The following is a 16,380-nucleotide window of genomic DNA, read 5'->3' as shown; positions in this document are numbered from 1 at the left end:
GCGGCCCGCGCGAATCAATTTTAAACTTATCCGGCCCGCAGTGTAAAAAGTTTGGTGACCCCTGGTGTAGACAATGACATGTCTAACGATTTTCAAATGATAGTAGAAAGTGATATGACATTTTTTTATGATGTCACAGCTGACCAAACATTTTAGGCATTTTATACACATTTTGTAGCAACTAAAGCAGGTGAGGTTGATGATTTCCACAAAATATTTTGGGAGGAACAAATCAAACTGAACAAGAAAAATGCAAGTGGTGAAAGATATCACCCAGAAATTATAAAGTGAGAATATTTGTAACATATGGGAAATGTTTTTATTTATTTATTACCACTTAACAAAGCTTTGTAATCAGGTTTTGTTTGAGTTTGGCAAGTAAAAGCAAAGCTGCATACAATGAACTTCCCAGCAGTGTTATTCTTCGCATGCCAAGTGCCAGGACTTTAAATGACTACAGGTTAATAGGCAACATCACATAAGCATATAGAAAATATAATTTGCTATCCAATATTGCTACAGACATGTTTATCGAACTTCACTAGGAATACAACAACATGTTATTAATGATCTTAAAGAGCCCTGGCACCGGAAAATTATTTTTTAATATGTTGTTTGTCGTATTTTTATAAACACGATTTCAAATTTAAAACCACAAAAATCGATGTTACTAGTCAAATATTTATGTTTTAAATCTAAAAACACTGACACCTTGCGGATATTTTGTCACTGAGCTCAAACGCCATGTGACGTCACCTCGTTCCAACTTGGTTTGGAGCTTGTTTGTAATCGGTGGTTGTTAACGTTCTGCGACGCCAATTACGTTAGTTAGTTTAGGTATTTTGGTGTTTAAATGTTTTTATTTTTATACTCAAGTGTGAAAAAATACCTGCAGTGTGTTCTTTGTATGGTTGCAATTCAAGAGGAAATCAAAAGGCCAGCAATATGACACTTTTTCGCTTTCCAAATATAAAGCGATTGCGGTCAGCTTGGATTAAATTTGTTAACGTGAAAAAAGGGACCAACAAAACACAGTGTTCTTTGTAGCCTACATTTCACAGATGAATGTTTCACAAATAAAATCCAGCAGACAGGGGTATGGCAAAAGTTCTGGTGTTAAAGCCAAATGCCATTCCATGTATTCATTAGAACAGTCTTCTTCAGCAAGAAATGGCATTGAGAGCAGCTGCAAGAAAAGTAGCACATGATATGCTTTAATTAACTGTTTTCTGACATAATCTCATTTAACATTATAGTCTTTAATATTACCATTATGTCATACTAATTTAGTTTATTGCCATGCCATTTACTTGGTAATAACAAACAAGTGTGGTTATGAAAAAAAGGTGTGATAATATCAATACATTTTTTGGGAATTTGGGAACCACCCAATCTAAGCTATGAACCAAAATACATTGTGTGTAAAGGAAAACTTCTTTACCTCTTAAATGGTGTACCAGAAGTAAATTAACTGCAGATTTCCCTGGACACTCAGCTAAATTTAGTACATACACAATGATGGATCTTTGCAACAATAGAATTGTTGCTATTAACCTTGTTAATGTATTCAGATGGTAATTTCCTAATATTTTCTAGAGCAATGAAGTGGCAAACAGCAATGATATGGAAAAAGGATTCTTGGGATGCATTGAAAACATCACAAGCAAAGGATTGTTTATTAAAGCCTTTGTGACTGACAGGCATCCACAAATCATTAAATACATTAGTGAAGAATCGTCAGAAACAAAACATTATGTTTGGCATGTAGCTACAAGTATGATAGAAATAAAAGATGAGCATACACCGGTATATTTGTGTTTATGGTTTTCAATTCAGAAATCCAAAAGAAACTGACAGCACTTTCTAACAAAGCATGTTGCAAAGAGTTGGGACCTTGGGTGAAAAGCATATGCAACCACATGTATTGTTGTGCAGCAACATCACAAGGGAATTCACAACTTATAGTTGACAAGTGGCTGTCAGTCTGGCAACGTAACTCTGAAGTCTTCCCCAGCACCATTCAAAAAATTTTATGTAGGCAGTATACCTGTAACGCATAGAGATTGCTGGTTGCATGTTAGTAGTTAGTACAGTAAAACTTACTCGTGACGGGTGTTAATTACCCTCATCATGATTTCCCAATTGACGTTTAAATCGATAACATGCTGCTTCTAATACACGTTGAGACATGTCGATTCAAATCCAGGATATACTTTTATACAAAGCAGATTCGACTCGGAATATTCGTTGAACTTGGCTAACTGCTGTTGCACTTACTAATTTCATGGCAGCAAACGCATGATTTTCTCTCCTCCATTATCACATAGTTAGAACATAAACACCTACAATAATTCTGTTACGTGGAAAATACCTTTTGTCAACAACAAAACACCTACCTTTTCAAGCAAACAGTTGTTATTTATTGCTTAACTGTCAACTACGTATACTACGTTAGTTTTATCAGTTGTAAACAATAAAAAAATGTACGCATCAAAGCTAAAACAAGCAATAAAAACAACAGCTGATCAACGCCATTGTTAGAAGTTGGTACGAGGTGACGTAACAATCGCTGCTACATATCAAACCAAGGTGTCGCTCGAGAGCTCATTGTTTGATTGAATATCTCGAAAACGAGAAATCATAGGACAAAAAAAATTAGTGATTCGGAATCCCTGATTTTTATCAATTCTAAATATCTAAAATGTAGAAAAAGTCACATCGCCGCTGCCGGGGCCCTTTAAAAAGAAAAATGTCAGTTACTTCAACCACACCAACGCTTTTTAACAGTTTCTGTGGATGAAATGAAAGGTATTTATTCTGAAATCTCGAAATTTTTTGAAACTATTGTTTATCTTTGTATTTTAGTGAAAGAATGAATTGTGTATGATGCAAATTCAGATTCTATGATTGGATTTGTAGATTTAGGTTCTTGTCGCAATCAAAACCAAGTTGCTGCAACCCATGCATTGCAGTTTTATGCCCGATCAATCCTATATTCAATTTTTCCGGGCCTGTTGCTTTTTTGCCACAAATAAACTTCAGGCATGGCAGCTTACCAATATTGTTTGGGAAGTAATTGAATGTTTAGTTAGCTGTGGATTTAAAGTACTTGCGTTGATTGCTGATGGTGCATCATGCAACAGAAAAATGTTTGCCAACTTAAACAATCTAAATCTGGAAATTCCTTATAAATGTTGCAATTTGTACAGTCAAGATGTTCCACTTTTTCTTATTTGTGACCAAAAATAATGACCCCACATCTAAAAAAGTTTTTTTCATTGTTTTCGTCAAGGTTAAGCAGTTGCAAAACAAACTTACTGATAACTTTTTTGTTCTTTGTCTTCTTCTAATAAAATTTCGACCCCTGTTTCCGCCATTTTATAGCGATATTTTTCTAGTTTTTACTGATTTTCGGTAAAACAAGAAAAGCATGTCAACGCATTGTGTTTAAAAACTATATCTAGCCCGAGAAGATCAATTATCGTGCTTATTATTAACTTGTAGTCTGCTATCTTACTAATACAAAATCAGCGAAAAACGTGCAAAACTTCTATGCACTGAAGTGGAACGTCGTACGAAACTAAAAACTAAACTTTTAGAAGTTATATGTGTTTCACTCAGGGGGAATAGTCTGGCAGACACGTGAGTTTACATGATACAATCATTCTCTTTGACTGGTATATGTAGCGTTTTAATAAGATGAGAGAAATAGCCCATCATTAGAATCAGCAGTTGCGATTGTTGCGTCATTGTATGCTATTGTTTTCTCACAAATCAATAAAGCACACTTGGTTATTTCACTCTGCTACACTGTTTATTTCGTTGTTAGTTTTCACAATATTATTTTTTGATGTAGCTAATTGCATTAATGAACATTTAACTGTTTAATCATGCAATATTTTTGTTGTCATGTCACACTGCAACAACTGTTTCGAAAGTGCGGCCCTCGACTTAATGACAGGTTTGGTTTTGGCCCTCAAAGCAGTTTGAGTTTGACATCCCTGCTCTACATAGCTTGGTAAGCATTGTGTATGACGTCATAATGTCATATTGTGGTCTCATGCTTTATTGGGTATTTAGGTGTGTGACCATAGAGCACTAATACTAGAGAGGTAACTGATTGTTCACTCAAGCGTGAAATCAATCATAGCTTGTCTTGTTTAGCAAATATATATATTTTTTTGATGCAATAGGATATTTAACAACTATATTCTGTGGAAAACAGTTTTAGTTTTGCAAAAAAATAGACAAACAAGGAATTGTGGCACTTTTTTTCTGATCAACCTCTGCAGATTGGTCACGCTTGGATGCTCCGTTGCCACGTGACCATTTTCATTAGTTTTTGCTTGTAATAGCATAGGACGTTTTAGCTTTTTTTCCAAGTTTGTACTAATAAATGAAAAGCCAAGCAGCCGGCACTTATTTTTTTGCGATGCAAACATTACTATAAGATGAATTTAGAAGAAGCAACATGCTTAAGGAAGAAAATCGACCTAATTGTTATTGAAATTGATCAAGAGAGTATAGAGACCAGGGCAACCAGTGTTGAAAGTCCAGGAACAGCGTACAGGTTGTCACACTGCTACCAAGACCGATGTATCACCTCGAGAAGTGGAAGATATCTATTCTACTGCTGCAAAAATACCTAAAAGTGTAACAGTAGATGTACCAGACGTTTGTACTGATGTCTGCAGCCGACAGGTCATTCATGCAATCAACTATACAGCAATCTTTAATAAACAACGAACCAGAACTTTTGTACAAAAAATATGCGCGAATTCGCAAAAAATGCATGTGAAGTTATTGGAATGCAACAAGTTGTTTCTACTAATTTGTCCAACATTTTTACTGCAGACAATTTGCAACACATGTGCATGGGGACCCATTCGTTTTGTGTCAAATAACAACCTAATAAATGGTTTGTGCCAAGTTGTCCACCAGGAAATTTTATCATACCTCTTTGCCAAAATAGTATTCAGGATACATTTCTACTTGCACAATGGAGTTTAGACTTTAAATTTTATATTTTTTTAATTCAACAAAAAGTGGTCTGAAAAGTCAACATCAAGCTCTATTTTATTTGAAACTTATTGGCCACCTTAATGAAACTGTCTTAAAACAACAACAAAAACTTGTGCCCAAATAGTGTATGTTTTTAGTAACAATGTATACAAGTAAAATAAAAAATGCTGCACATCAAAAGCGAAATGATTTGTTTTCTATCTTCTTGTTCAATGTGAAATCCCTCCTTTGAAAACCTTTACTGTACACATTTTGTTGAAGTCTTCAGTTAAATTTCCATTCTTGAATTTATTTGCATGCTTGTTTGCCAAGAGTAAATGTCTTCAATCAACTTGAAATATAACAGATTTGTTCTGGTGCACACTGCAATAAAACCTTCACTGTAAATGTCATAACATTGGTACTTGCAAATGAAAGACCATACAGTTTTTGCATGTCCTACAGTAAAATGTGTCTCTTTTTGGAGTCTTGGGAGTAAATGCAGTGTGGACTTTACACCGCCACCTGTCTCCAGCTATGCAATCATAGTTTAAATCACAAAAAACTCAGATAAAAAATATCATAAGGAAAGGTACTAAAATTCAGTGAATTAAAAAAACAATGGTAGAACAGCTCTAAACAAAATAAATAACCACAACATACCTCTTACAGGGTTACAAAAGTAGAAAAGGTTTCTTTGAAAACATCAGCCTTGAAATAATTGAGGCAAATTTTGGACCAGAATTTACCAAATTTAAAACTTTGTCTTGGAAAGTACAATTATTTGGTTACTGCAAAGTGATTTTCATGTACATCCATATAGAAGTAAGCGGAACTCACGTTTCCGTATGTCACATTTTTAGTGCCTACCCGGTATGGCCAATGTCTTGTAACCAGCTGTACTGATGAGACCAATTACACGTAAAAACAGTGTGCACTATCTTCAACTTTGCCTTCATGAAAATTTTTTCCAGCTCGTGGTATTATAACACATATAACAGACATAAATAACCCTGACAAGTTAGTTTAATGGCAATCAGGGACACGCGAGTGCCGTTTTAAGCTCACTACTTACAGTTTTTGGCCTTAAAACTGTAGTGTACATTGCTGGAAATCGGCGATCTTACCCGGAGCATCCAAGCGTGACCGATCTGCCGATATTTAGGAGTGTCGCCTCTAGTATTAATGCTCTATGGTGTGACAGTGATTTCTGGGATTGCCCATGTTATATATTTTCTTCCGGTAACCATAACAGTCGGTAAGCTTTGAGTTATATTTTTACATTTAAAGCGCAATGTAAATGTCATGCTTTATGTAGAAACCGTTTCCTATTCGTTTCCCATCGTTTCTATCGCCTCCCACCGTCCTCTTCATTGAAAGTGTTTGAATATAAGATCTACAAAACACTCTATCTGTGTGGACTGCTTGTTGGAGACCTTTAGGAATCGCGTTTCAATCTCCCTCGTGTGAGGTTCCGCGCTGTAACCGTGGGGGCGCGTTCACCGGACGTTACATGAACTATGCTATTAACTGAATTATGCTATTAAGTGAATTATGAATTATGCTACTGTAGCTTCACCTGCCTCGGTGACGACTTGTTAAAGGTGGCTACAGTGTAAACTATAACGTTCATTGCAAATTGTTTGGTGAATCTGATCTTTGCATCTCAATAACAGCTGGCTGATTAACAGCCACGCAGATGTCTCTTCTTTCTTTGTATTCTTGAATAACGTTAAAGGCGAACGTTCAAATCAGCTACACATCCACATGGGATAAAAATAGAAGACTCAAAAATAGTCTAAGAATAGACCGGCGACAAAGTCGAAAACAAGCTATTTATAGAAATGCGAAAACTTGGTTTTACAGTAAACCTTTTTTTCCTTTAAGTTACAGAATTTATTTTATGACAAAGGTGCGATTTATAATGTCATAGCGCCGTCTAACCGAGCTGCTATGCTTCTTCTCAAACCGATCGGCTGTGTTCTACTTGAAACGGAAACGACAGTATAAACAAGAGGAAGTATGCGTAGTGATAAACGAACACCTTATGTTTGTGCAGAACATTCTAGAATAACCAAATGACTCAAAATATCTTATGACTTGCATGAGAACGGAAATACCAACACTTACACCATGTTATAAAGAGGTTAAACACTTCCCCTACATGCTGTGCAACATTATTGCAAACAACATGCTAACGTTAAACATAAACTTTGTGCATATAATATCATAACCGTTACACTACTAAGTGAATTATGCTATTATGTGAATTATGCTATTTAGTGAATTATGCTATAAAGTGAAATATGCTATTAAGTGAATGATGCTATTAAGTGAATTATGCTATTAAGTGAAGTATGCTATTAAGTGAATTATGATATTAAGTGAATTATGATATTAAGTGAATTATGAATTATGCTATTAAGTGACTTATGATATTAAGTGAACTATGCTATTAAGTGAAATATCCTATTAAGTGAAGTATGCTATTAAGTGAATTATGAATTATGCTATTAAGTGAATTATGCTATTAAGTGAAATATGCTATTGAGTGAAGTATGCTATTAAGTGAATTATGAATTATGCTATTAAGTGAATTATGCTATTAAGTGAAGTATGCTATTAAGTGAACTATGCTATTAAGTGAATTATGCTATTAAGTGAAATAGGCTATTAAGTGAAGTATGCTATTAAGTGAATTGTGAATTATGCTATTAAGTGAACTATGCTATTAAATGAATTATGCTATAAAGTGAATTATGCTATTAAGTGAAGTATGCTATTAAGTGAATTATGCTATTAAGTGAATTATGCCATTAAGTGAATTATGCTATTAAGTGAGTTATGCCATTAAGTGAATTATGCTATTAAGTGAAGTATGCAATTAAGTGAATTATGCTATTAAGTGAATTATGCTATTAAGTGAATTGTGCTATTAAGTGAAGTATGCAATTAAGTGAATTATGCAATTAAGTGAATTATGCTATTAAGTGAATCATGCTATTAAGTGAATTATGCTATTAAGTGAATTATGCTATTAAGTGAAATATGCAATTAAGTGAATTATGCTATTAAGTGAATTATGCCATTAAGTGAATTATGCTATTAAGTGAAATATGTCATCAACCATTTTTCTCATGTTCTCTAATTGCCGTTCAAGAAGTCGGCATCTGGTATCAGCATTTCGAAGCTGAGTTTCAACTTCTGAAGTATCTTTATGTGGTTTGTGTTGTGAAGTTAAAGGTCTCCCTATACTTGTCCATTAAATGAGGTAGTTTTATCCCACGTTCTTGGTGGTGTTTGCTGTGACTTGGTCAGTACATCTTTGTAAGCACTGGTTTCTGATGCAAGATCTTTCAGATTTTTCTCTGCCTTTGATCTGTCAAGTTCAAGGTTGTAAATCTTCTCTTGAAGGCCTTTCAATGCAGAGAGAACCGCTTGACTACTGCTTTCTGGAAATGCTTCCACTGGCTTTCCAGATGTAGTTTTGTCACTGTTTAAAAATGGCCTTGATGTTGGATATTCTTGGAATAAAGCAAGATTCACACCAGACGCGGTTGGCGGATAGCGACGCGTTTTTGCGTTCGACGGCAAGCGACGGGGTATTCACACCAGACAGCGACTTGCCGTGACGGCGTGATTTCCTCGGTTGAAACGGCTGACGGCAAAGTTTTGAATTAACTTTTCCGTCAGCCGCGCTAGACTGCTGGATGAAAAACTTGTGTTCGGCGGGTGCTCGACTTGTTTATGATACATTACTGGCTGATTTTGATTTAGGTCTTTTTGTTTGTAGGTTTTATTGTTATTTACCAGGAAAATAAGAAGAGAGTCAATGTACAAATTGTCTTGTTTTCATTGTTTTTTGGCTGTTTTTAGCAAATTAGTTTGAAATGGTCGTTTAATATTTTTGTAAACAGTTTGAAATTAAATACTGAACAAAAACATACTAAAATTTTCTTACCATTGATTTAAAGAACTTTTATTTACAGCTTTTTGTTTAGTCTTGGGCTGGTCATTTTTAATTTAACTGGTCATTTTTAATGAAATGATTTTGCAATTATGTAACCACGACTTTGCAAAAAGAAAAGTACAAGAGAGGTGCTGCTGTTGAAATCTTACCAGGAAGGAAACACTATTCATTTGAGCCTATGTGTAGGTAGATTTTGGTGTAAGTTTTAAATGTACTGCTCCTTTAACAACTTTGATTTGTTGCAGAAGTGTAGGAACTTTTCCTAATCTACATGTCTATGACTAATTCAGCAACTCCAGTGCACTTGTTCAATAAACTTCGAAAAGAAAATGTTGTATATGGATTTCCAGGTTGGTATACTTGAATAAAAATGTAGTTTCTACTGATCAACTGTTCCATATATATTTCCATAGAGTACAAGATATGAATTTGTGACATGTTTGTCAGACCATAGAAAGCAATTTCCCAATAAAAACCTCATTCAACATCACTGAGCAAATCGACGAAGCTGCAAACTTCAGAAAAGTATGTCACAAGCAAAAGAATACAAGTTTTCTTCTCGCTTTTCACATCAAGCATCATTGTGATTGTGCAACAATGTACATGCATCTTTTTACATGGAAGATTTTTTTTTTATGTTGTTTTATTTGTTTTCTTTGTGTTTCTGCAATCTTGTGTTTTCTAAAATGTGTTCTTTATGTTATTGCTATTATATTACCAACTTTGAAACATCAAGTGTCTGTAAAACAGGGAAGTGTGTTTCAACAGCAATGACAGAAGTAAACTGAAACCAATGTAGCTGTTGTAATTGTTTTTGGAAACATTTTACCGTGGAATGATGATCAACGTTATATTTTGTCACAAAATAAACTAAACGGAATTTTGTAGCAACTTTCTTAAAACTTAGAAACACTAAATATGTCGAGCACATTGAGCTAGTTTTCTTTGCAACAAAAGTCGTTGACGCCAACCGCATTGCCGGTGTGAAGGGTCAACGTCGCGCTAAACGTTACGCGCAAAATCCGCCAACAACCGCCGGCGCTGACAGCGCTAGCCGCCACCGTCAACCGCGTCTGGCGTGCAGAGGGGGGCCCTTTAAAACATAAAGTATCGCATGTACACAGCCTACATACTAAATCTTTCGCATGTACCCGGGACTTTCCCCAACTTGTATTGTAAGTAACGGCATGTACCATAGTATACTAACATGGTAGTCCAGCTCCTCTTTTCCTCCCGTTTCTTTTATTATCCTGCGAATGTTTGTTACGCATGACTAACACTGCACGTCGCCTGAAGTTTTGTATGATGTGTGTCAGGGTTGCCAGGTGGCCTAAAAATCGGACAAAAAACGATAAATTGGCCTATTTTCACATGCTGTGTCCGACGCCTAAAAATCATTAGGACATTTAGTTTTTTGTCCTAATATGTCCGAATTTTGCTGATTGAATAACTTTTTGTCTATTTCCTATTTATTGAAGGTTGCAAACCTTTTTTACGACAAAACGTGGTTTAAAACTGCAACTTGTTTTGGTTAGTACCTTGTTTATGACATTAAACACGTAATTGTCTGCCAGTAAATGTTTGGCCATTGTTGTGTACAATGCAATTTTATTGTAATAAATGGTTATCTAAGGTGATATGAAGCAACAACTTGACGATTTTTAAACGTTGCGATAAACGCTACAGCGACGTGTTGCAATTGCCAACAAAATATTATTTCAAACATGTCGTTTTTTTCGAACATGGGAAGTTTGTTGGGCTTTGAGTTTGGATTTCAGTTCTTGTGGTTGCACGCATAAGTGACGTCATATTTTACGTCCGCCACTTTGCATTTTTGTAAAACTCAGCGCTTATGAGTGTAGGGAACGTAAACGCACAAAAATGGCAGTTGGCACCTCGATATTGATACCTTGTTAGCAATTATACGCTCTCGTTTTTTTTTGTCCTAAAATGTCCGATTTTCAGACAAATACTGTCCGAATCCAGCCGACAGTACCTGGCAACCCTGATGTGTGTGGTAAACAGCTGCTTTTTAAAAGCCGCTGGCGAGAAATCCGTATCTGTTTCAAAGTTTTTTGTTTACTGGGTTTATTGTTTAATGTATGTAGAGCCATTAAAACGTTTTTAGCTTTTAATTGTAGGAATTCTTTAGGGTATATTTTTAAAAACATTTTTTAAGAAAATGCCTTATAATTATGGCACTGAACCGATTTGGCGAGACAAGCCTGTTACTTCCTACAAACTGGAGGCTATTAGATGGCTACACTAGCCAATATGGCCTATGTCTTGTCATCAGCTGCATTGATGAGACCTTATAGGCCGAAGTGTTCACTGTCTACAGCTTCTGTTTTAGAAAACCTAATTACAAGACTTAGTAAATCACTTCATTGGCTTTATACAGCACTCAGATATGTTTTTTTCGTAGTAGCCTACTGTTTTTGTTCAAAAGTCTGCAGCTTATCCTTAAAAGTCTGTTAAAGTAGTTTCCATGTTTTGGAATTTGTTTAAATAGCACACTGTGCAGAAAGTGAAGGCACTCTTATTGGCAGATTTTTGATTTATTTTTTAGATCCCCTCTTAATTAATCCTTTGGATTGCTTGGTAGACCTTTTTAGAAATAAGCTCTTTGGCAAAAGTGAACGACAATGAAGAAATAAATCCACAACACATGAAATCCATTAAAGAAATCAACTGACCCTGTGGTTGCATGGTGGAGAACGTGCTCACAATTTTGCTTACTTTTGTAAACTAATTTTTAGCCTTGAACAAAACATAACCTTCTAAATACTCTATGGTTAAATTCCATGTTATTTATCATTGCAATTTGACTTGTTTTTCTGCACCAGTTTTCTTGGAATTTATGATTGGTAGTTTTGATGTTTAGAATTGTTTTAGCGCCTTTAATTTTTCTTCAAACAAACTTTTTGCTTTGCTGCACTCTATTGCATATTTTTCATGAGAAAGGTCTGATCTTGAACTTTTCTTTTTTTATCAAAAATCTGCCCTATGTTGACAGTTTAAAATGAGTAACTTTGGAAAGAATGTGCTGGTCTTCGTTCATGCTTGTCGTTTTGTCTGTATAGAGTTCCTGGTCGGGATCAAAGTCCTTAAACATCAGTTCATCATTTATGCATCCTTTAATATGTGAGGTAAAACCACGCTAAAATCAGTTCAACGCGTTCAAAGAAGGATAAAAAAGATGAAACCTACATTAAATACTCTCCAACAGCACAATAGCAACCAAACGTAGAAATATTACACACAGAAGATGCATAAACCGACCACACACGCTCAGTTTTGTCGTTTGTTTGCTCCTAAAGCAACCAAATCAATGCAAGCATCCGACAAGCGTGCAGAGTTAATCAGGCGTGACAGAAACAATAGCTGGACTACCATGTTAGTATACTATGCATTTACTTTACTACGCAGTTGCAATGCTATAACTACATACATGAGGTACGAGTTTAGTTTTGTCTTGGTCTACAGTTGACTGATTTAGTGAGTATGGTTTAGGCTGAATGTAACAGTATTCGTGTGCTTTACTGCTGCAAGCCTGCAACTACTATCTAAAGACTTTTTTCTTACAGGATGTTTATTACATGTGTTAGGCCAGGGGTTCCCAACCTTTTTACGACCTGGTACCACTTGGGCGCTCTGTACTGCCACGCGTACCACTTCTTGAAGCTTACAATTAGCATTATTCAACGCTATTTGTAGCTTAAGTAAGCTATAAAACAGTAGAGGATATCTATCAAGAGCAATCAATTGACATGATTAACGCCGCCTGTCCCACGTTGTACGGCCTTTCAAAGCAACTGTGCTTCTTGTTGACATTTGACATGACCTGTATTTTGAAGATCGTAGTGATACGAAACAACAGGAATAGTTACGCAACAATAAGAATAGGCTTGGGGAATTTTTTGTGTGAACAAAACATAAAGTTGTGAATCCAGGTTTTTGTGAAAAAAACGGAAGCTGCTCGCGTACCAGCTGAAAATGGTACGCGTACCACAGGTTGACAGGTTGGGAACCCCTGTGTTAGGCAAACAAGGGTATAGAAAACTAAAGCAAGCAGTGTTTTATTTCAACATCCTTTATTGAAGAATCAGTTCACAGTTGAACATGCAAAAACAAGCAAACAACAAAATGAATGAAATTCAAATCTCAGAACTCTAAAACATTTATTTGTGTTTTCCTGGATTTTTATCAGCTTGTTTTGGTGGCAATTTTATGGTCATGGGTCCTTCAGAGAATGTGAAAACAAACTTGGCAAAGTTTGGTCCATTAAAGTTGGATTATACAAAGAAGTGTGATGATGACTTGCATTGTAATTTGGCTTTAAAGTTTGTTGCTAATCAGTCTCAACTTTTATCTTACTTTCTAACTGATTGTCAGCTAGCAAAGATTAGTGCATTAGAATGGAGAAGACGCAGAAGTCTAGTCATCATTGATGATAGGTTCTGGAAGTTGGTCAGTGTGATAAAATATGATTTTTTTCTATCCTTGCTGGTCCACAAGCAAGAAATGGTTTGGAATGCATATGCTTTATGCAGTACCTAGTATTGTCTATATTACAACAAAATAGGTGCTGCTTTGTTGTGCATTTGATAAAGTCATTTTTGATTCAGTAGTTCTGTGGCATACATATCAACCTCTATCTGCTGTGTTTCACCTTTTTCTGGTACTAATGGGTTATGATTGTCAAAAAGTATTCTTTTCTTTATCCCCACTTGTTTTACCACATTATTTTCCACGTCTGCTAACTAAATTTAGTATGTTTTTGATGTGTATTTGGTATTTTTTTACTGCACTTTCTGACTAAAAACTGAATAAATTATATTATTACCTATCTGCACGTCGTTTATGATTTTAATGCACTGACATACTAGTGGACATTTTTTGGAATTTTCTCCTGTCAACTATTCTGCATTGTTATATAGTTCAAAACTCGTTCAGCATCTGTACAATACTTTCCACTTATGGACAACTGATACATTATGCAGTCATTAGCTGACGTTCTGAAATTAAATTTACCCTTGCCATCTGTGCAGTACTTTCAAACCTAATTCAAGTTTCCAACAAGTATTTTAGGTTTTTAATTTATTTTAATTACAATTTAGTCTTGTAGGTTACAATAAAAAATACAAAGAAGCACCATAAAAAACACAAAATATTATTGATAATGTCAGCAAATGAGTAAACAGTAGTACAATCATAATTCACAGCTGGAATCTTTGTACTGCTACTAGGACAACAGTGTCAATAAACTAAAACATGATAACCAAATAGGTTTTCAGAAAAACTGTTGGACTTGTCTAGCCGTAACTTTTTTAAACATTTATCTTGAAAGTTTAGCTGAAGAATGGAATCACGAATTAGTTCAAAAACACATATATCCTGCACCAGAAAGCATAGTAAAGTGTACACACTATAATTAATACAATTAAAATTAACACCAACTCTGCTACGAATCTGCTGCATGAAAAACAATGAGACTAAAATACCAGACTTTTAAAATGAAGCTAATGAAATGACTGTCTGAACTTGTGCAACAAAAACAGCAACAATGAATGATTTATTATTGATCGCAAAAACTTTACCAATCTACAATACAAAATGTAACACAGAAAGTAGTACATTTTATAAAGTAAAATTGTGCCTGAAGTGGACCATTGATCAGTTTCGTAAAGCAAGAGGTTGCACAAAGCACTGACTTTAAACCAATTACAACCACTTCACCAGTCAAACTCCTATCAATTTTTATCTTAATTTTGTTGTTACACACCAATTAAACTAGTGAGCCTAGGTCTTTTAACTGCAGCCACATTTTAACAACACTACTTTGTACAGTCTACTTCTACTAAAGGTGGCTGGACACAGGATCCGTTTCGGTCCGTTTTCGTCCGTCATGCGTATACGCGCGTAAATCTCGGTCCGTCGCCTTCCGTCGACGTGTATACACAGAATCCGAACCATGCGTTTTGTCCAAAAACGGACGAAACGGACGTTAACGCAAGGCCATCCGAACAAATAGAACATGTTCTATTTTTTCGGACGATACGCATGCGATTTTTGATCCAGTGGTAGAGCAAACTGAGAGATATCTCGAGATGGCTTGAATAACATCAGTTATTTTGATCTAAACACAAGCTATCTTTCTTGTTTCCACAAATGGAAAGAAGTAAAGTATTATGCAAGGTTTCATTTCTAAACGGGTCAAAAGGCATGCTTCGATCTCGCATGGGACGCAGAACAACAGCGGGATACAAAAAGCTAATAATGTAAGTAACAATGGCTTTCCGGGAAACAAAGGGGTCACGAAAGAGTCAGTTCATAACTGTTTCTCGTAGTTAATGCTGTTAAACATGTTCAGAAAAGGAAAAAATAAAACAACGGGGTACAGTATTTCTGGGGTAACACCACTATGGTGGCCCATCGTTGTCAAATAGTTTTGCATGAAAAAAAAATCGTTTCAATTTAAAATCAATTTCATTTTAAAATCAATTTCATTTTAAAATCAATTTCATTTTAAATTTAATTTCATTTTAAAATCAATTTCATTTTAAAATCTATTTCAAAATGAAAATCCTCGTGTGGCCCATCGTTGTCAAACCTATAGTTAAGCATAGCGCAGTGGCCCATCGTTGTCAAAAAAAAAAAAAAAATTCAAAATGAAAATCCTCGTGTGGCCCATCGTTGTCAAACCTATAGTTAAGCATAGCGCAGTGGCCCATCGTTGTCAACAACAAAAAAAAAAAATTTCAAAATGAAAATCCTCGTGTGGCCCATCGTTGTCAAACCTATAGTTAAGCATAGCGCAGTGGCCCATCGTTGTCAAACATAAAAATCATATACACGTACAGTACATAAGCACGTGATGTTTAACTCATTCCATTACCGGCAAACGTAGCGTGGAGCCCTAAAGAATGTAAAGATGATCTTTCACGAAATAGATAGTATGTTACTGAGTGTTAACTTATATTTTTAGCGATTTGTAGACAACAAAGACCACAAAATTGTGGTAATAGACATAAGTTTGTGGCGTTTTACCGATGTTTTGCTTTCATGGACGCTAGGGCAAATACAGTCTGCTGCATGATGTATAAACTAGCTTCTATTTTTGTTTTTATTTATTTTGTTTACAATGTTTGGCAGAAACACAACTTTTACAAAAAAAATTATTTGCTAAATTTGATATGAAGCAAAAAGAGACTTGGGAACAGTTGCTCGGGTAGCAGTTAAACTAAAAAGAAAGAAACCTGAAAAAATGCGACTTCAAAAATTATGGTTACAAAAATGGCCAGTGTGCCACCAGGTAGATTAAAAAAGTTCGAACCAATGGATACCCGGGACTTTGTTCCATACCACAGCAGTGAACCTTCTCTTGATAGCATTGAAAAAGCTTGTGA

At 35.4% G+C, this 16,380-nt stretch overlaps 1 protein-coding gene and 1 long non-coding RNA gene across 2 annotated transcripts; both read left to right on the top strand.

Moving 5' to 3' along the window:
* The first annotated feature begins 78 nt into the window (after positions 1-78).
* Positions 79-607, top strand: LOC145234278 (uncharacterized). Its single transcript, XM_080099023.1, has 4 exons — positions 79-102; positions 157-287; positions 359-460; positions 523-607. Exons 1-4 carry the CDS (start codon positions 79-81, stop codon positions 605-607), a joined length of 342 nt encoding a protein of 113 aa, XP_079955149.1.
* Positions 608-8,982: 8,375 nt separating this feature from the next.
* Positions 8,983-9,858, top strand: LOC145233631 (uncharacterized). The gene is made up of 3 exons (XR_013861145.1): positions 8,983-9,153; positions 9,217-9,321; positions 9,385-9,858. It is a non-coding gene; the product is annotated as an uncharacterized LOC145233631 (long non-coding RNA).
* Positions 9,859-16,380: the final 6,522 nt, after the last annotated feature.

This window comes from Phallusia mammillata, chromosome 6 (genome assembly GCF_965637545.1).
Source record: "Phallusia mammillata chromosome 6, kaPhaMamm4.hap1.1, whole genome shotgun sequence".
NCBI classification, from domain to species: domain Eukaryota; kingdom Metazoa; phylum Chordata; class Ascidiacea; order Phlebobranchia; family Ascidiidae; genus Phallusia; species Phallusia mammillata.
Note: the sequence above shows the minus strand (reverse complement) of the source record. Positions and strands in the feature narration are given on the sequence as shown.

Bases quoted from the DNA above. Each gene is read 5' to 3' on its own strand.
- LOC145234278 (XM_080099023.1), top strand. From the start codon at position 79: ATGTCTAACGATTTTCAAATGATA. The intron at 103-156 runs GTAGAAAGTGAT...CAAACATTTTAG, and splicing joins CTAACGATTTTCAAATGATA to GCATTTTATACACATTTTGT. The intron at 288-358 runs GTGAGAATATTT...CTTTGTAATCAG, and splicing joins TATCACCCAGAAATTATAAA to GTTTTGTTTGAGTTTGGCAA.